At 26.9% G+C, this 21,988-nt stretch overlaps 2 protein-coding genes across 2 annotated transcripts; both read right to left on the bottom strand.

The window, feature by feature from the left end:
• Nucleotides 1–1,765: 1,765 nt before the first annotated feature.
• On the bottom strand, nt 1,766–3,061 carry LOC136086297 (uncharacterized). Its single transcript, XM_065808590.1, has one exon. The coding sequence runs from the start codon at nt 3,059–3,061 to the stop codon at nt 1,766–1,768; it is 1,296 nt and encodes a 431-aa protein (XP_065664662.1).
• A 525-nt stretch (nt 3,062–3,586) lies between these two features.
• Nucleotides 3,587–4,525, bottom strand: LOC136086298 (uncharacterized). The gene has a single exon (XM_065808591.1). The coding sequence runs from the start codon at nt 4,523–4,525 to the stop codon at nt 3,587–3,589; it is 939 nt and encodes a 312-aa protein (XP_065664663.1).
• Nucleotides 4,526–21,988: the final 17,463 nt, after the last annotated feature.

Raw genomic sequence — 21,988 nt, forward strand, 5'->3', positions numbered from 1 at the left:
TTATGTGATAATCGCAAAGGATGAACATAAAAGTTTTCATACCCAAATACATTCACACTTATATCTGGATTGATTTTCTCAAATAGATCAATTTGTTTTAATGAAACTGGAAATTCTATTTTATCCCAATTTATTTTTTCAGCTTGAGTTATAAGATCATTATCTACTCTTTCAGGATGATTATCTGTTGGATTTAAAAATCTAGCTATACACCACTTAAAGCATTGATTATCTTCATTTTGCATATTAATGATTGCTTTTTTAGCTGTTAATTTTTTATCAAATGGAATATAAGATTTAGCTTTAAGTGGATTATACTCTATAATATTTATATCTATTTTTTTAATAGAAACAAATGCCCAGTTTGATCCTTCCTGTTGAAACAATGATAAATTTTCTAAAATTTTAGACTTTGTTTAACATTTCTACATGTCTTTGATTAACATTTCTAGTAGTATTAAATTGTCTTTGTATGAATGGTCGTTGAATATAAATTGGTCTTTGATTGAAATGACGTTGATTATTAAATTGTCTTTGATTAAAAGTACTAGAAGCAGGAATTGATCTAATAGGCTCCTGTGAAATAGGTCTTTGAATTACAGAGTCATATCTATCAGGAACATATCTATCAGGATGCGGGACATTTGGACGTGGAGCAGGATTAGGTCTTTGAATTACAGAGTTATATCTACCAGGAACATATCTATCAGGATGCATGGCATTTGGACGTGGAGCAGGAATAGGTCTTTGAATTACAGAGTTATATCTACCAGGAACATATCTATCAGAATGCATGGCATTTGGACGTGGAGCAGGAATTGGTCTAATAGGCTCCTGTGAATTAGTTAATTGCGATAATTCATTAATAAGTTCGCGTCTTGGCTTTGTATAGTAATATTTAATTCCTCGCTCTTTGGCGATTTGTCTTAATTCTTTTACCGTGTTGTTTTCCATTTTTATATCCATAAGATTTTTATTTTTTATAAAAATAAAATTTCTTTATATCATTTTTTTTTAAAAATTTTTTTTCTTATCAAAAATTTTATATGATAAAATCATATGAAATTTAATATTTTATAAATTTAATATTATTTTTTTGGTCTTTTTATAGCGGTTTTGTAAGATTCACATTTTTCAAAAGGATCTGAAGTAGATTGCACAAATCCTTTTGATTTTTTCCAATACAATTGACATGAAGTTGGTTTAAACATTTTATAAAATTCCATACCTTTATCTCCCATTTTTATATATCAATCTTTTTTTTTTAAGCGCTTTTAGCACATCAAAAATCTAAAGATTTTTTAAATTTTTTAGAATTGAGTACTTCAATCTTATAACCATCCTCAATCTTTCCATCACGTAATTCAAAATAACCATATCCATGTCCAGTTTCTTTCATAGCCCTATATAATGATTTATATATTATTTCTTCTCCTGTTTCTATGTTTGTGAGTTTAATAGTGACTGGTTCTTTCCTAATTGTTCTTAATCTTTCATATTTTGGATCAATTTCTTGTTTTTTTTTTTCTTCTTTTACTTTATTTAATCTAGGTCTTCCAATAGGTCTTTTCACATCAGTTAATTCTGTTGCTTTTGACATGATTGCATCCTTATCAATCAAACCATTATCTATAGCAAGCATTAATAATGTGACATAATTTTTAGATGTTTGTGAAATGTTATTTTCTTTTAATAAATTTTGCAATGCTGTCCTTGTATAATACATTTTTATTATATAAAGAAAAAAAATTATTTATATCATTTTTTAATTAATAATAAGGTCTAATTTACTTCCATCTGATTTAAAATTCACTAATTTATCTGATATTACTACAGCATATCCTATCGTATATTGAGGAACTGCTGTATTAAAGTTCATTTTAATTTGTATATCTATTACTGATGATTTATATCTTTCTGGTTGATTACTTACATCAATAACAAATATAGGGAACAAATCTTTATAATCAAGAGGTTGTATGTTACTATGAGTAATCAACTCGTTCATTCCATAATATTTTTCACTAAATACAGCTGCATCTCTATAAGCTCTTGAGAATTGTTGATTTGGAAATGATAAGCTGTAATCAGTTACTGGGTATTTATCAGAACTTAGCATAACGTAAATACTTTTCAAGTCACAATGATCGAATATTGCTGGATTAGTTGTTTGATCTCCATTTTTATTTGTTTGAAATCCGACAACAATATATCTTGGTCTTTCACTAGATGTTTTTACACTAAGTTTCCAAGTAGTTGATAGAGTTTGTGGGATTTCTAAACTATCACATTGTCTAGTTCTAAAAGCAACTGGAATTGTTGCTTTAGATGCTATAATACTTAAAAGTTCATTTTGTTGTGCTAGAGCTGGCTGTACATACGGCATAAACAATGTCACTCTTTGGAGGTCTACTTTTCCAGCAGCTACAGTAGCTCCTCTAAAAATAGCATCATCATCAGATTTTCTAGTAAGAATTATTGTATGTTTAAATTCATAAATAACTTTATCATAATCATCACAGAATCCAAAGGTATGCTTTAAAGGTACGCAAAATGAAAATGTACCTTTTGCAGTTGGTTTTTGAATCAAGTATCCTTGTCTTGCTGCAAATCCTGTGTTTTCTGCAATAACTGCTGTTGTTGCTGAATCTTTATACCATAATTGATTCAACCCTTGAGCTAATTGATAATCGTTCGGGTATTTAAGCATCCCTAACATTGTAGTTGCTTGTCCAGGATTAAAAACTACTTCAATATCTTGATTAGATAATTGATAAGATATTTGACTAAATAGATACATAATGCCATTATTTGTAAGAGCTACTGCATCTGCATTAGCATAAGCTGTATTATCAGCTTTAAGAAGTCTTCCTTCAAACAACAGATATGCATCAGATGGTACTGAATATAAATTGGATTGTTCAATATTTATTATAATATTTCCACTATTATTTAGATTAGGTCGAGATGCTGGATCATAATCTCGATAATAATATTTTTCAATTGATTCATCTACAATTGGTGTTTCTGTAATATTTAAAATTGATTGAGAAGTTGTCATTTTTTATATAGAAAAAAATTTTTTTTTATATACTCCGAAGGCCTCTCCCTTTTTTAACTATATCCTCTATTCTGATAGCATTCTTACGTGATAGCTTTACTCCGCTTGGGCCTTTCAAACCTACTCCATTTCCATTAATTATATTATTTAAATTTGTTACTGCTTCATCTCCTGACTTTGCTAATTTTGATAATATATCCTCACTTTTTTTACTAAGATTTACTTTTGGAGCTACTTTATTAACTAATTTATTTCCTTTTTCAATTGTAACATTTTTAGCAACTTCTATTGCTGATGTTGCAAGTTCTTTTCCTGCTGATTTAGCAGCAGTTACTGCAGTTTGTCCTAAATCAGTAGCTGCAAGCTTTTTAATCATAGCTGATGATACTTTTGTTACATTTGATGCTGCTGCTCGTCTAAACATTTCTCTTAAAGTATCAAAAAATCCACTACCACCAATAACATGTTTTTTCACAAATCTTTTATTTTGAACAATAATCATTTTCAATTAGAGAAAAAAAATTTTTATATTGCAAGATTATTCTGTATTGCTTCATACTTACCCTTACTTAATACACCTTGTCTTAATAATTCATCGCTAATTGCAACAGCTTCATTTCTTGATGAACTATTACCTGCTTCCCATGCAGCTATACGTAACTCAAGCATCTCAACTAGAGCATTAGGATCGCTAGGAAGAATTACAGTTTGTATTCTTGTTCTTTTAACTCCAGTTCCATATTCAAGTTTTCTCTTCGATAATATAGGAGTCCTTATATCTTTCCAAATTGGAGATATTAACTCATTATATTTTTCACTTCTAGATGATCTTACTTTACCTTTATCAGTAGTAAGAGCATCTGTATTTATTAATATTTCTCTATAATTTCTAAGACCTTCATTACTATATACCTCTTTATTAGGTTTAAACTTTGTTACTAATTCCCAAAGACCTGGTGTACCATCATATTTCTTTCCATCAACAGTTATATCATCATTATTAATTGTAATTGGTTTTTTACCAATATATAGTTCATCTCCATTTGAATGTATACCAAATATAGGATCTGTAGACTTTTTACTTTTTGTATACAATCTAAGATAATTTGTTGCAATTTTTCCAAAATTTAAAATATTAGGTTTTTCTTGTACTTTGGAGTCAGTAAGTGTTTTCACCATACCATCAGGAGGAAGTAGTTCTGAAGGACCCATGCGAAGTATAGCAAGATCCTTTTCAGGATTTGAAAAAGTGAGTGCTAATTGATCTTTCAAATTAGATATAGTATTATTTATTCCAGATTGACTATCAATTAAGGGTCTATATAACTTTGATAAATCCATCTGTAGGTTATAGTCACCCACCTTTTCAGCAATATTATCTTGTTGTACTTTTTTCTTAAGATAAATGTATTCTTTTACAAGTTGATCTCTTTTATCTGGATCTGTAAATTTAAATAACGACATTTTTATATATTTAAGAAAAAAATAAAACACATAACACAAAAGATGTTATGTGTTTTTAATTATTATAAATGATATCTTTAATTTCAAAATCACTATAATTAATATCAATATCTTCTATCGGATTAAATATTAAATCAGACAATAGTTTGCTTCTTGTAAATTTTTTTTCTTTAAGATTACAATCTAAATTATATACATATCTATCAACTAATCTACATTTTTCTTTCTTACTAGTATTTTTCCATTCTTTATATGATTCTTTAATCATATTTTCAACATTACGATAATCATTATCTTTATAATATTTAAACTGAATAAGATAATATAGCTTATCTCTAGCTTCATCACTATACTGAGTAGGTATTTCAAAGTTACCTCTATCAGTAATTAGCATATTATTTCTTATAAAGCCTGCTTCTCCAAATACTAATTTTTCTAAATACCTTTTTTTATTCAAATCATTTTCACGCTTGCTACATTCTAAAAAGAAAGGTTAAAAGTAAAACATATTTTTAATAACAAGAAAGAATTTACTTAAGTTATTTTATTTTATTAATATTTTCAGATTTATTAAATCTCATTTGTAATAGATTAATTGCCTCCTCTCTTCCTTGATTAATAAACGATATTTTAGATTGTTCATCAATATCTTTTTTAATTTTTGATCTAATATCTTCAAGCATAATTTTAAATTTTTCAAATTCGCTAAGTATCAGCTCAAATTCTTTATCATCTATTTGTCCGTCTACTAAAGCTTTAGAAATATGATCCATTATTGTATAAAATTTTGAATTTGCAAGTATTTTAATACTTTCATGTTTTTGTGCTTTTAAACTTAATTCTTTATTCACTTGTCCTCCTATCAATGAAAGAGCTCCTATTGCTAATGCTGCTCCTTCACATGCAATAGCTATTGGTGCTGCTACTATTGTAGCTAAAAAACCAATACCAACAGTTCCAAGTGCCATTGTACTTCCAATTAATGCAACATCAACTGCTGAAATTATTTTTATTGCTTTATTATACTTTTTACTTAATGTAGATCTTTTTTCTCTCTCCATTTCAATTTCTTTTTGAATTTCACATATTTTATTCAAACGGTATACAGTAGCACTTACTTGAGTTTCTATTTCAGTATATTCGTTTGGTAAAGACGGATATAATTTATTATTAGGTTTAGCTGAATACTCCATTTTATAAAGGAAATAAAAAAATTTTATAATAAATTAATAAAGCATAAACTATCTCCTTTATTAATTGTTACATCTTCAAATGAATTATTTTTAATGATAATAACTATATCATCTACAGACTCTGATATAACAGAATTTTGTAAACATAGCAATTTTAACTTAAGTTCATTTTTAAGTGAAACTAATGCAACACTATTGCCATTAATTTCAATACCTAATTTTAATGAAATACTTTTTTGAGACATAATCTAATTTAATATCTTGCTGTGCAAATATTTCACATTTTGTACCGTTTATTAATACTGTAGGATGATCTAATTTTTCATTAAATTTAAAATGTGAATTAGATGCATAAGTATCAACCATTGGTATCTTATTTATAAATTTATGTATTGGATATCTAGACATGTTTTTACATATATAAAAATTTATTTTATATATGTTAATATTTTTCATGGGTTCAAAGTACTTACTCCGCATGAGTCCGAAAGACTTAAAAAATTAAATTTAAAAATGGAATATTAGCAAATGGTGAATTAGGACCTAGGCCTTTACTAGTCTTTTCATAGCCATTAACACTATTCAAGTATAGACCGTCTCCCAAATTTCCTCCTTTATTCCATGGTGATAGATAGAAACCTTTTCCTAATTTAGTAAATTTAATTCCTTTACCATTCATCTTAGTATATAATGTTTTAGAAATACCATTTCCAGCAATTTTATTAGTTAAATTGTTTCCAGTTGCAGCACCTACTCCTGTAAGTAGACCTGTTGCAAGTGATGGTATAACTTTTGATGCTAAAAAGCTACCAGCTGATGTTAGAAAAGGTAAAAGTGCTCTAAGAAATCCTCCTTCTATTTTAGAATTGTGTATAAGTTGAGCTTTACTTAAATTAATAACAACTCCAGTACCTTTTTCATATGCACTTTTAATTTTATTCAATTGTCTTTTTGTTACAGCTAATACATGCTCGCCATTTAAATCATCATACGATAATTTGATACTAGCATTGAGTTCTTTACTAACTGCTTTTTTAATTTTTTTCAATTGCCCTTCTGAAATATTTACTTTAATATTAGTGTAATTAGTCATTTTTATAACTCACGAAAAAAAAATTATAACTTACGAAAAAATTTACTATTAGCATTTGTAAATGTTCTTTCAAGGATAGAATCTTGTCTCTCCTTATATGAAATCTAATATCTATTTTTTCTCCTCGTAAATTCAATAAATTTCCATCTTGATCAGTTATTTTAGTTTCCATTTGAAAAATTTGCTTTATAATTACTGGCAAGTAAATTAAATTAGTTGGCTTTTCAACAATTTTATATCCAGGGCCTACATCTGGAAAAAATGAATATGCAATAGTAGATGTTTGTCCATCTAAATAAGTTGCCCCTAAAATATCAGACGTTATACGAATACTATTCACTTTTAATATATTTACAATATTTTCTGGTTCATAATATCCAAATGAATAAACCTGATATTCAAAACCTAAAAGCGTTCTAATTGAGTTTGGAACTGCAAAATCTACTTTATATCTAGTGGGAATATTTAAAGTTGAACTTAATGTTATTAGCTCCAATTGTAATAGCTGCAGCTCCTGATATAGTACTTCCATTTTTAATCATAGCTAATTGAATATATTCATTTATATCTCCAATCTCGTAAGCTCCTGTAGGAATATTTATATTAAACCAAGTTGTTCCATTGTCTGAACTATATTTAAAATTGTTATTTGATAAATCAATATTCGGAAAACTGTAATACGTCTCTAAACTTACTAGAGCCATTTCATATTCTCTATCATCAGCAAGAGATATACTGGATGAGAATCTAGTTTTTATTAAACTTGTATTTCCACTAACATGTATACATGGCATTTTTTTATATAAAAGAAAAAAATTAATTATTAAAAAATTCATTCGTAAAATAGAAACTATCTAGTCCACTTCTATACTTTCCATTATCTATTTTAGAAGATAAATCTATAACAACAAACCCATGAGATTCTGACCCAGCAGTTTTACATAATTTTTTAAACTCCTCTATTGGCATATCACCTATAACATGATCCCTATAAATATACCTTAAACTACTCGAATCTTGCTTAAATAAGCAAATAAAATTTGCATTTTCTCTTATAGTTTGTCTAGGTAATCTAAAATAATTTTGTGAAAGATTAAAAACAATCTACATTACTATGTCTTCCTCTTGTATAATATTCCTCACACTTATTTTGGTTTGAAAGCAAAATATCGTTGAATATTATTAAATTGTTATTTTTTGAATCAAGATCTGCAGGATCTGGTATATCATCTCCTTTTTCAAAAAAACTACACTCAATATCAGATTTATCTTTTATATTTTTTGAAACTTCTTCAATCATTAAATCTGGATTTTCTATTTTGTCTTGATATTTAAACAAATTAAGAATAACTTCTTTTGGTAATTTTTCTTCAAAACACTTTTTTATTATCTTATACTCATCTTGATAACGACTTTCCATAAATTTGTAAATTATTATAATCTAACCAACCAGGTCTCAAAAGTAAATTTAATAACAAAGTAGTTTTTCCACAACCTGACTTTCCAACAACTAAGCCTCTTATACTTCTAGGGAGCAACTTGCTATTATTTCTCTTATTCTTATTCTTATTCCATGATAAATCAATGATGCTCATTTTTTATTGGAAATATAAAAAAATATTTACATTATAAAAATGTATTGCTTCAAATGTAAAAGAAAAACAGATACACTAAACCTACAAAACGTTGTTAGTAAAAACAATAGAAATATGTTACGTGGAACTTGTGAAGTTTGCGAAACAAAAAAAACTCAATTTGTCTCAGCTTCGAAAGGTGGAGATTTAGTGAATTCAATTAATTCAATAACTAAAAAAATAAAATTACCATGGGCAAAATTTCCTGGTGAAATGCATTTACCTGGAATGAACTTTGCTGGTCCTGGTACTAATTTAGATGAAAGGCTCACTTCTAATGATGCATATAAAGAATGGAGTAAACCTATAGATAGAGTTGATAATCTTTAGGTCTTTCAGACCCAAGCGGAGTAGGTATGAAAGATCAAAAAAACTGCAATCGACCAGTAAAAAAGACAAGGAAAAAAAATTAATATGGACTAACGAACTTGCAAACGAACTTCATAAACCTGTTATAAAACATTTTAAAAAAAGAAAAGTGATTGTCAATGGAATTGATAAAATATGGGCTGCTGATTTAGTTGATATGCAATCTTTATCGAAATTCAATGACGGTATAAAATACTTACTCATGGTCATAGATGTATTTTCAAAGTATGGATGGATTGTTCCATTGAAGAGTAAAACTGGACTTGATGTTGCTCATGCTTTAAATAAAATATTTGAGGATAGAAAGTGTGAAAAATTGTGGGTAGATAAAGGTAAAGAATTTTATAATAAGTATGTAAAATCGTTAGGGATAGATATATATTCAACTGAAAATGAAGAAAAAAGTTCTGTAGTTGAACGTTGGAATAGAACCATGAAAGAGAAAATGTTTAAATACTTTTCAGCTAATTCAACTAGAAGATATATTGATATTTTAGATGAAATGGTAAATAAATATAACAATACAAGACATTCTTCAATTAAAATGACACCAGTTGAAGCTAGTGATAAAAAGAATGAGAATATTGTTTGGTTAAACTTGAACGTAAATACACGATCAGGACCAATGCATCCTAGATTTTCAATAGGTGATAAAGTTAGGATAACTAAAAAGAAGAAAACATTTGAAAAAGGATATACACCAAGATGGACTGAAGAAGTTTATACTATATCAAAAATTCAATACACAGATCCACCAACTTATAAAATAAACGACTATAACGGTGAAGAAATACAAGGTACATTTTATGAACAAGAATTGCAAAAAACAAATCAGGAAATATTTATATTCGAAAAAGTAATTCAAAAGCTCAAAGACAAATCATTTGTAAAGTGGTATGGGCATCCTGATTCGTTTAACTCTTGGATTGATAATAAAGAATTAAGAAACTTATAGAAATATTTTATAAAAATTTTATATATATAAAATGACAATGAAATCTTCACGTCAACTAAAATTCAAATCTATATGCACTAATGATAAAATAGTAATAGCCCTTAATAATTCTGATATAGATTTATTAGAAGAAGCAATAGAAGAAGCAAAAAATTTATACGAGAATGACTATGTTGAAGACGATTTAGCTATTGACGTCTTATGCATCGAAAACATTGGCGAATTTAATTCAATTGAAAATTATTGTAATAATGTCATAAATATAATAAAATTAAGTAAATAAAGTTATAAATTACAAAAAATTTATAACTTATAATAATATTTTTTTCTTTATATAAAATGGAAATGCATATGAAAAGAAGATATAAATTAAAAACTATATTGAATAGAAAAAAGGGTAAAATAACAGTTTTAACAAAATATGCTGATAAAATGACACTTAAAAATAGAACAAATGATCTCATAAACGCAGTAAAAAAATGTTACAAATTTTACCATGCAAAATGTATTGGCAATGTCGAATTTAATATCATCTACAGCCAAAAAATTGATAATTATGATCCGCATAAAGGATACTATAACTTAGTTGAAATCTATATATGAAAAAAAAATCCTTTTTCATATATAAAATGAATAAATTTATAAATGTTGAAGGAATAATTCTACCTAATGTACCACTTACAAATTTTTAATTAGAAAAAGCAGCAAAAAAACTAAAAATAAAAAATTTTAGAGGTGTATTTGTAAGAGATCAATTACCAAAAAATATGAATAAAAAAGAATGCGGAATAGTAAATACAGGAGATTCAAATACAGATGGGTTTCATTGGATCTGTTGGTATAAAGTCGGTGACAAAAAGTATGTCTTTGACTCTTATGCACAACCTCCACCTGTTGAACTTGTCGATTATTTTAAAAATAATGTCTATTATAATAGTGAAAGAGTTAAATTTGGAGACACTTCATTCTGTGGACATTTGTGCCTTTACGTATTGAAAAAGCTTGATGAAGGAGTTGATTTTCAAGATATTATTAATAAATTAAATCAAAAAAATCTTATATATAAAAAAATGCCTGTTGATATATTCGGAAGAACAACAAATTCAAATTCAAATTCACAAACAGTAGTTGATGGATTAACAATGACTCAAGCTAATAACACATTTCTTAGAAGAGATGGAATGAATAATATGACTGCTAAAATTGATATGAATGGTAACACAATAGAAAATCTACCAAATCCTATACTACCAAATAATGTTGCTACAAAAGATTACATCGATCATATAGTACCTGCTTCTCACATTGTAAAAATAGTACCTGATTCAAGTTTAACATGTCTTGGATCAAAAAATCAAACTCTTCCACCGAGTTCAGGTGATGCGGGAACAGTTGTATACACTATATCATTTAATAATAATAGCAGTGGTATTCTAAGAAAACTATGGCTAGCATTATATAAACCAGTTACTACTGGACCAAGTGTTGCAGGTAACGTATTTATTAAAATATACGCAGATGGCAAACTTCGTATAGGAAATCATGCTTATACTACAGTTAATACTGGAATGGATGCTACTGGTCTAGCTTGCGATTTTTTGTGTTCCCCACTTGGTGGACCATTTTATGCTAACTCTTTGCAAGGATGTAATATGCACAATGCTACTCAATTTGGAGGATATTTTACATTTGATATGCCATTTAAACAAACTTTAAAAATTGAACTTTATAACGCTACTGGAGCTGTTCTTAACTATTGGATACAACCTTTTGTTAGTAGAAATCCATCATTACCACCTTACATCTCAGATCTTAGTTTACGATCTGATGTATTTAGATATATGAATACATCTTATGGTAAAGAATATATTTTAATGGACACTGCAGGATATGGTAGAGGAATCTATCTAAAATATATTAGAATGCATGTTATTGGCGTATCTGGAAATTGGTGGGAATCAAGAGTGCGAATGTATGATGGTAGTGTTCCCCCAAACATACTAGCAATGCTATAACACCTTGGACTCCATATAATTATGCTAATTATTCAATATTTGGTGGATATGTAGATGCATATAATCAGTCTAGTACTAGTATATGTATATTCATGTCATCTGGATTAGAAGATTTTTATCTCACCTCATGGAATAGTGCTAATCTTTATTCATTTAATAATGAAGAATCTGGACTATTAGCTCAAGTAGACACTAATGGTGCTCCAACACCTTCAATTACATCTACAACTACTATCTCATTTTATAGACATTTTAAAGATTCAATGCCTGCTGTTGGAGCTGGAAGAAGATTAGTAGTTACATTAAACTCTGGAGATGAACAAGTAGGACAATCTGGAAGTTTTCATGTCATTGGAGTACTTTATTATTACAGTTAAGTTTTACAAAATAAATTTTTTTTTGAAAATAATATAAATAATTTTCTTGCATATATAAAATGGAAATGAAAAATGCTAATGAAATATTTATAACTCCTGAAAAATTTAACATTGAAAACTTATTTGTAAAAAAAGTATTTAAAGCTGACAAACCCGTTCCATATCAAAAATTAAATCTTGCATATAGATATGCTAATGGAAATGAGGGACCTGTTCTTGTAAAAACATTACCTTTATTTTCATATGGTGTTTGCGAAAATAAAGATATGAAAAACGAATGAACTTAATGGTTATTCACTTTCTTTAGTATGCTTTGATGAAAAAGAAGGTAAAACTGAAAAACAACAAAAATTTATTGAAATGATTGAAGCTATTGAAGAATTTTGTAGAGAACAAATTGAAATTTATAAAGATGAAATAAGAAAAGGTGGGCGAAAATCCCAAGTTAATACTTCAAATTTAAAGATTTTAAGATATAATACAGATAAACCAAATGCACCTCCCGTAATATATGGAAAGTTATTTACACAAAAGAAAAAAGATTTAAGAATAACTTCACTATTTTATCGTAAAAATAATAAATCACTTGCTGAAACTTCAGGTCATGATTATATAAATCAAAGATGTAATGTCGTTGGATGTTTAAAAATTGAAGGTATTTTTATCGGTTCAATGATTGAATCAATACAAATTAAATTACCAGAAGTAGTAGTTCTAAAAAAGATTTCTAATCTTACTAGCATTATGACAGATTTAGATTTAGGAAGTGAATATGATGAAGATTCTGACAAAGAAGAAGAATGAAGAATGAAATTCTTTTTATAAAATAGTTCTATATTTTATAAAAAATTAGATTAAACATGAAGTTAGAACATTATGCATATAATTAAGATAAAAAATTAAATATACTATGAATCGAAATTGTGGTTAGATTAATACTTGAAATAATAAATTAAATTGTGGTTAGATTAATACTTGAAATAATAAATTAAATTGTGGTTAGATTAATACTTGAAATAATAAATTAAATTGTGGTTAGATTAATACTTGAAATAATAAATTAAATTGTGGTTACATTAATACTTGAAATAATAAATTAAATTGTGGTTAGATTAATGGTTGAAATAATAAATTAAATTGTGGTTGAATTATTGGTTGAAATTGTTGTTGAAATTGTGGTTAGATTAATGGTTAAAATAATAATTAAATTGCAGGTAGATTAATGGTTAAAATTATTGTTAAAATTGTGGATGAATTAATGGTTAAAATTGATGTTGAAATTGTGGATGAATTAATGGTTAAAAACAGCATGGCCCAGAACTCTCAATATATACTACTGCTATATAAGCACCTTTGCAATTATTAAGTAGTTTCCATATTAGTTTAAGTAAATAATTTCTAAACGGCTCAATATCAAATTCATTAATCTACCTTTTTACTTCCCTTAGTACTTTGCTTTTTTTTTCTTTTTTTTTAAAAATCTAAAATGAAAAAGATTGGAAAGTGGTCGCTTATATCGCTTTTTATGATTCCACTTTGAACGTTGCATGTTGTAAAGTTGTTAGTAAAAATATTATCAATGAGAGATTCGGTTTGAAGAGTTACGCGAGTAGGTTTGTTAATTAAGGGAATAATGTTGTACTGATATAGACTGTTTGAGAAACGTTTTACATCGCTATCGGTTTTAACATTAAGAAGATTTAGATTATAGTCTCCCGTGATGTAAATTTGTTTGTGTTTTACTTTTTTTAAGTAGCATTTTAAGTGTTTTAAAAAAGATTTCCGCATGACGGTCTATACAATGCAGTTATTAAAACGTTTTTTTTTATTATTGTGGTTTAATAATTCGATAATTAGAAATTCAAAGTCCGCGTTTTGAATACATAAAAGTTCTATTTTCTGAAATTGGATTATGTCATGAACAAAAATGCATACACCACCACCAATGCCACCACCTCGAGTTTGGTAAATTGCCTTATAACCTGGAATTTGAAAATTATTTTTTAAGCATATTACCGTAAACTCAGAGTTTATATTTTTGAGCATTGATTTAAAACTTTCAAAGTTTCTATTCATACTACTAATGTTTAAAGTCAGAGCTAAAAATAACATTTGTGACGCGCCATTCATGAGGTTAGATACTTCCTCAATATCAAAATAGTTAGAGTTTATTATGACGTCCTCAAAAAAGTTTACATCTAGATCATTATCATTATTCAAAAGAAGTGTGTTTTGTTTATTACACCTTTAATATAGCCTCCATTGAAACCATTTGTATATTTTAGGGTAACTCCCCCTCCCTATATCTGCCTACGTACTTTGTGAAAGACCCCATAAAAAACTTGTTTGTTAGTTCTATTGTTGGAGGTATCAGGTTCTTTTGCATATCGTTTATTATAATCCTTCTTAATATCAAAGATTTCTCCTTCAAATTAACTTTGTTTACAATCTTATTGACATTAAATCCGCTCTGTACACCTGCTTTACCATGAATTGTAACTAAAATATTATATGTATAAACATATTCTAATTCATGATGTTCTATATTGATAGAGGGTTTATAAAAAAAAAGTTATATAGCCGAATACTTTGCAACTGAAAGATTTCTTCTTTTTGAAATTTTAAGATAACACTGTCAACAGATCTGAAATTTTATAGATTTTGTTATTAACAATTGTTAAATAAATTAGGGTTATGTAAGTTCAAAAAGTTACATTACACAAAAAGTAGCAAATGTATCCCAGCGGACCTGTCCGGGCATAAATGTTATATATTATTTTATATATTATATATTGTGGCTTAACTTCCTCTAATTAAATGTTAAGAATCTTTGGTGATGCAGAAGAGTTGTTTCATCTTGTTTCGTAATTAGACTAGTAGTATAAAGGATATTAAACGTTGATGAAATACATTACTTACTACGCAATAATGCAACCAATATTTTTGATTGATTTTCTCCAATATGACAATAACCAATTTTGTAGCTTCCTTTTTAATCTTTTTCTCTCATTTTTGCAGGTTTTATCTACGTAATAAATTCTGAAGATTTTTCTTATTTAAAAAACCGAATTGGGTATTTTTTATCTTTAGATAATTACCTTTACTAAAAAAATTCAGCTCTAACAAGTCAACAGCAATGGCACATTTAACAAGAGCATCAGATTTAAAAACAAATTGTATTAGAGATTTATTTAGTATCTCCAGGTTTTTGCCAAAAAAAAATTACATTATTTGTTTGATATTTTCTGAATATGGTTGCAAAATTCTCGCAATATAGGAGAAAAATTGAAGCTTTAAATTACTTTTGTTTATAGCTAAATAACTATTTGATTTTAAAAGCTAGTAGATTTGTCAGAAATCAATCTTTATTGCATTTGGCTATATCCCTTTTTAGTCTTAGTGCCACCTGTTAATCCTAGACCATATAAAATAACAAAAATACAACAAAAGACTGTAGAATCTGTAACAGAAATATAATCGTTACGCCTAGCAGGAGAATTCTTTAAAAGTTGGAAAGATCCTATCTTGACAGCTTTTTGGCCCAACTTGTGGCTACTGTAGCTGTTTAGAGGGCTCCATAAATAACTTGAAGATTAGAATTGTCAATATTTACTAGTTTAGTCAAACTAGCTTCCTCTCTCAATTGCATTTCCCGGAGAACCTTCCAGCTCACAACAGGACTATCAATTGATAATTGATGTATAATGCAGTGACATCTAAAAAACACAGAACCCCAATATCGTTCTTTATCTTTCTCAATGAGAATTACCCAAAATTTCACTACTAAATTAATCTCAGACCCCAGATTTTATTTTTTCCATACATTTTCTTAATAAAACAGAAAAACTTATTTAAAAATGCTTATATAGGATTGCCATTTTCAGTAAATATATAAGTATAACTATTATAAATCAGAGTTCTTTAAAATACAAGATAGATAAAAACTAAATGTAATATACAAGAAATAGATTAAAAATACACTAAATTGATATTTATGTTGAAAGTTTTAATCATTAGGATTTTAAAATTATTTTAAAATAACATAATTTGAAAATATTTCGAAATAAGCATTAAATTTTTTTAAATTCGTTTAATAAGGGTACAAGGATTTTAAAATTTTGACGAAGATTCGATGGTAGATTATTAAATCAGATAAACAGAAGTAAAGCGTCATAAAAATAAAAAAATTCAAAATATAAAACATTCAAATTTTATACTTAAAAAATGAAATTTAAAATGAAATTCTATATTACATTTTGACTCACTAAAAAAAAAAAGTTTTTCCTGTTCACTACACGAATTGCCGGATTTTCCCTGACATCCCGTGACCCAGATGAATACCGCACTTCTGTTCGTGGCTTTTCCAGACCGCATGAACCCTGATTATGTGCGTATCGGTTATTTTCCTAACTGTTATGAATATTTTACTAGATGAAAAAGATGTCGTTTTTAGAGTAGAGTTTTTTTTAGCAGATATAACGATTTCTTTGAGATGAGGTTTTTTTATCTATAAGGCTACTGTCGGTAGCATCAATAAGGCTACAGATGATTATAAATAATTTAACCTTATTATAAAAATACACATTACAAAAAATATTTTTAACAATTTTTAAAAAATTTACATTAATGAAATTTATGTAACTTTATTTGTTATTGATTAGAAAATAAATTTTGAATTTAATTTACATATGCTTAACTATAATTTGTGATATTAAATATTAAATAGTACAATTGATATCACACGATATTATATAATAAGTTGCAGAACTATATTGCAGAACTATATTGCACATACTATACATCGAATTGCACAACTTTATCGCAACAGTTTTAAAAGGCGCTAGGTACTGAGAAAGAATAAATGCATTTCTTAATATAGTAATGAATTTTGTACAAAATCGAAAAAAACAACTATAGAAACCTCAATAAATCGGATTAAAAGAATAGCTTAAGAGGTGATATATGGGCTCATAGAGTCTCTCCAATTCTTGTCCATATTGCTGCACCGAACCTGTCATGTAAAATTTCAAATGTTGTTCTATCATTTTTGTATATAAAATCTCTGCAAAAATCGTTGTTCGAATTATTAGCGAGGCCATTTTTCTTGTTTTGCGGACAGCCAATTTGAAGATTTCCAATTTTATGAATATTCTCCGTACTTTTAGTACGACGCACAGTATCTAATGTTTTATACTTTGTTTTGTTTTTAGGATTATGTGTAACAGTAAACATGTCAGTCTTGTTTTTATCGTTTCTAAAATTTATATCAAGAGGTTTTGATGTAGCAGTTCTTATTCTTAATACACTATCGTCGTTTGAAGTTGGAAAAATCGAGGAAGAGGTAGAGTGGTATGAGTTTTTTTTTTTTAAGCTACTGTCAATATTACGTGAGACGTTTGTTTTCGACGGTGAACCAATATCATTATCAGTTTTGAAACCGAGTAAAGTTTTTTTAAACTCAGCTACAACCATTGCTATAAACATATATGATGTTGACGCTAACGATCTTATCCATTGTTCCATATCGCTTTCGGAGTCTGCGCATAGAATATATGCCCTGCTATTACTGGTTAGGTTTTCAGTTTGATAACGAATACAAAACGAAAAGCGGTCAGCATCATCCACTTCAACACTACAATTTTCAATTACAATCATACCTAGAGGTGCTTTATCGGGTTGTTCAAAATAAAATAACAAGTTTCCTTTCAAGACAAACCATCTTCTTTTATAACTATGGTTTAACTCTCCCTTCTTGTTTAAGTACCCTTTTTTACCAAACCCACTTTTAGAACATGCATATGATATCAAACTTTTGTCATTTATTTTCATTATAACTTAATCTAAGCTAAAAAAAGGTTTGTTAAAGTTAACACAAATGCATTGCCAGAAAATAAACATATCATAAAAGCATTGTCATAGAGACAATAACAAATTGTTTACAAAATAGAATAAAATTAAAGACTCACTATAAAAAAACTTAAAATAAAAAACATTATTTTAAAAAGTGGCATACAAAATTATTAAGGGTAAAGATGTCATTAAAATGTTATAACAAAAATAGTTAGAGATGGTAATGTCGAAATTAAAAATAAAAAAATTAGGATTTAAAAATAACAACTTTAACACATTTAAAATTTTAAATATTTACTTTTATTATTTTACTCCTAAATATTATAATATAAACAATAAAAAGCAAAATCATCTTAAAATAGTGACAAAAAAAAAATTACACTTAGTTACCATTATTAGAATCATTACCAAAAAAATGTAACACTTAGTTACCATTATTAGTCACTAATAAAAAATAAAAAAAAAACTGAGGCGGTATGCCAACCTGCTAAAAAATCTTTGTACATCTTTTTTAACCTAACAATACTTAGAGGGGATAGCATTTAGAAATTATAAAAAAACTATCCCGTTACTTTTTTCACTTAATTCAAGCACTGGGTGTAATGATACAAATGATACAAATATTCAGCTATGAAAAATTTGAAATGTTACCTTATCCGCTGATACAGACTTTAGAAATAATAAAAGAAAAGAAAATATAACCGGCGTGTTTTAAAATAGACAAAGAGATTAAAAAAATCATAAAGTAACTAAATATTTGCCTTATCACCTTTTTCTCTCTTCATAAAAAAATTTAAAGATAACATAAAATCAATTTATTTTGTTTGTGTCTGTGATAAATAAATTTCTTGAATTTTTTAGAAAAAACAAAACCATTTTTAAACTTTTTTAGACTCAAGGAGAACAGTTTGAAATATTTTTTAAAAATTTAAAATTTACGCGGATAAAATTGATACCTTATTATTTTATATTCTCTGTATCTAAACGTCAAAGTAGATTTCATTTTCTACCTGTGTAATCTGCTTGTTTTTATGAAACTGGTGTTTTTATGAAACTGGTGTTTTTTTGAAACAGGTGTTTTACACGTTTGCATATTATTGTTAGTTTACATTTTACCAGGTTATTTCTACAAAAAAACAACAGCATAAATTAGAAGCTATTAGCAATCTCAGGAATTCATCATTGTTAACTAATCATCATGTTAACTAAACAGTCATTACCATAATAATTTTCAACACTACAGCTTCTTGTTTTACCAAGCACATCACAATAATAATAAAAAGAAAATCTATGCAAAAAAATTTAGGCTATCTGATATTCTAAAAGATGCGAACCAAAGTATAAAAAAACTCGGTTTAATCAATTATCTCAAAGAGTTAGGAATAATAGAGCAAATAAAATCAGCTAAAAATGAAAATAATTATAACTTAAAAAACTGCAAAAAAAAAGTTGTCAAATGCAAAATGTGTTTTTAAAAAAAAAAATTATATTCAGACAAGTCTTAAAATAAACTCAGTTGCAACATTTGCCACTGCAATTTGCAAAATAATTTTTAAATTTTGGTTCTAAATTTTTTGTTGTCAAAATTGTAAAATTTTAATTTATTTCTGTATACTATATAAAATATATATTTTAAACTTGGTATGTAAAGTTATAATGTTATTAAATGTATTATAAATTAATTGAATTAACAGATTGTCTGTCAAAAGGAATCACTTTTTTTTTTGGTCTTCATATTTTTAAATATTTTTTAAAAACGTAATATTATTTACAAATTATTATTACAAATTATTAAATTATACAATATAATTTGTAATAATATGTAACAATTACAATTCGTAATATTATTATCCTTTTAATATTATGATGTTAATAATTCTTATTGTCTGTTTTTTTTATTGTCTAACTAGTCAAAATGAAAATAAAAATTCTATTCAAAATATTTCAAAATTCGAAAGTTATTAGGTTTCTATTGCTAAGTGATTATTTTATGCTAGTTTTACTCTGTATTAGGCCGGGAAAATAAAAAAAAGCATTTGCTTTTACTCAGCGTTTTTGGAGTAATTGCGCATCTTTACGTGAATAAAACTTTAAGGAAAATCGCTCAAATTTTTATTCACGTAAAGCTGAGCAATTCAATCCAAAAACGCTGAGCTCAGCTTTACGTGAATAAATGTTTGAGCAAAATCGCAAAAGATTTTGTTCACGTAAAACTGAGCAATTACTTGAAAAACGATTTTTTGATCAATTGCTTTTTTTTATTCACCCGACCTATTGCAATTTAAAAAATACAAGAAAAAAAACTATTAGACAATTATGTTATCGTAATATTATCACTATTATCAATTAACAATTTAAAATTTAATAAAAATGATTTAATTACGTCACAGAATAATCATGTTTAAATTATGATATCACAGAAAACCATTGTTTAAATTATGTCATAATATCATTGTATTAATTATGATGTCAAAGAGTACTGTTGTTTTAATTATTATCATGTCACAGAATACTATTGTTCAAACTTTGAATACCATTAAATAAAAATACAAAAATAAATATTGGTTTACATTTATATAAAGTTTTTCTTCATAATTTTATAAAGAAATATAAGAATATAAGTTAAACGTTATTTAAATTTACCAAAGATTTATTTATGAAGACATTGACAAAAAAACATCTTGAAATTTACACCATTTTTTCTCTTTTATAGTTAACTTCTTTGACAGAAGCATTGCCAAATAATCACAACTTGCTTATTTACCGCTCTTTGCGTATGCTTAAAATGCTTTTCCACGCGCGATTTTCTAACAGAAACCTGAATGGAGAATCGGCATTACTATAATTTGGTCTGATTAATGAATTAGGTTTTTCTCTTGATAGTGATCAAATTTGCAAAATTGAGCAAAAAATGAGTAAAACACAAAATAAGAAAGATGTAAAAACTAAAACTTTTACTTTTATGTTGATGAAAATTTTTTTAATAATAACTCTTTTTAAACAATTTAAAAACAGCAATTTAAAAACTACTTTAAAACAATTTAAAAACTCAACAAAAAAAAAACGACTAATTACTAAAACTAACATGCTACGTCGAAAATCATTAAAAATCTGGTACATTAATTTTATATTGTTTTAGAGAGTTTTTCTTTGCTTTTTGTGTTCACATCATAAGGAAACATTCAAATGCACAATATGCCTAATCTGTCTATTGTAGAGTTGTAATCATGTCTACAATGGTGTGTGTAGACATTGTTAAAAGCACTTTATCTTTTGAGACTTTATTTATTGAGTTAATTACTCAATAAATTTAAAAAAACAACTTTGCATTTTTATACCTCTAAAGTAAAATGGTTTAGAAATTATAGCTTCATAAATACCATAATTTAATAACAAGTTTTTATAGGTTAGTATTCTGATTACCAAACAGGCAAATAAGAACAGCTGGTTACATTCTAAAACTCAAATGTATCTAGAAAAAAGGAGCCAATTCACCTAAAGAGTTTTTTCCAATTTTCAACCATTATGAGATAGCTTGTAAATTTATTAACACTTTGTATTGATCCAAGATTACCAACAAATATGACCGTTAGGTTTTGAAAATAAAAATGTTTATATTTTTTTCTAACTATCAGAGTTAAATGGAGTTATTAAAAACAAATAACCTTTTTCGAATAAATAATAAAATACAGTTACTACATGTTTACAAGATCAAGAATTTACCAATATGCCCTTTAAAAGACTTAAAGATACTAAAACCACTGAATGAAAGTAGTTAAATTCTGCAAACAACTTTACTTGCAAGTTTTTACTTCAAGATTATCCTTTTGCCTGATAAATTTTTTCTTGAGATTTAATGATCTTGAATCAAAATTTTCCATCACATTGATGTTTTAACTTTCCTGAGGAAAACAAAAATTTCTTGTAAATATTAAAAAAAAAATGTAGTAAAATATATTGAGCATATTTTGAAAACA

Source organism: Hydra vulgaris, chromosome 10 (assembly GCF_038396675.1).
Source record: "Hydra vulgaris chromosome 10, alternate assembly HydraT2T_AEP".
Taxonomy (NCBI): Eukaryota; Metazoa; Cnidaria; class Hydrozoa; order Anthoathecata; family Hydridae; genus Hydra; species Hydra vulgaris.

Coding starts and splice junctions, on each gene's coding strand:
- LOC136086298 (XM_065808591.1), bottom strand. CDS start 4,525: ATGTCGTTATTTAAATTTACAGATCCAGATAAAAGAGATCAACTTGTA.
- LOC136086297 (XM_065808590.1), bottom strand. CDS start 3,061: ATGACAACTTCTCAATCAATTTTAAATATTACAGAAACACCAATTGTA.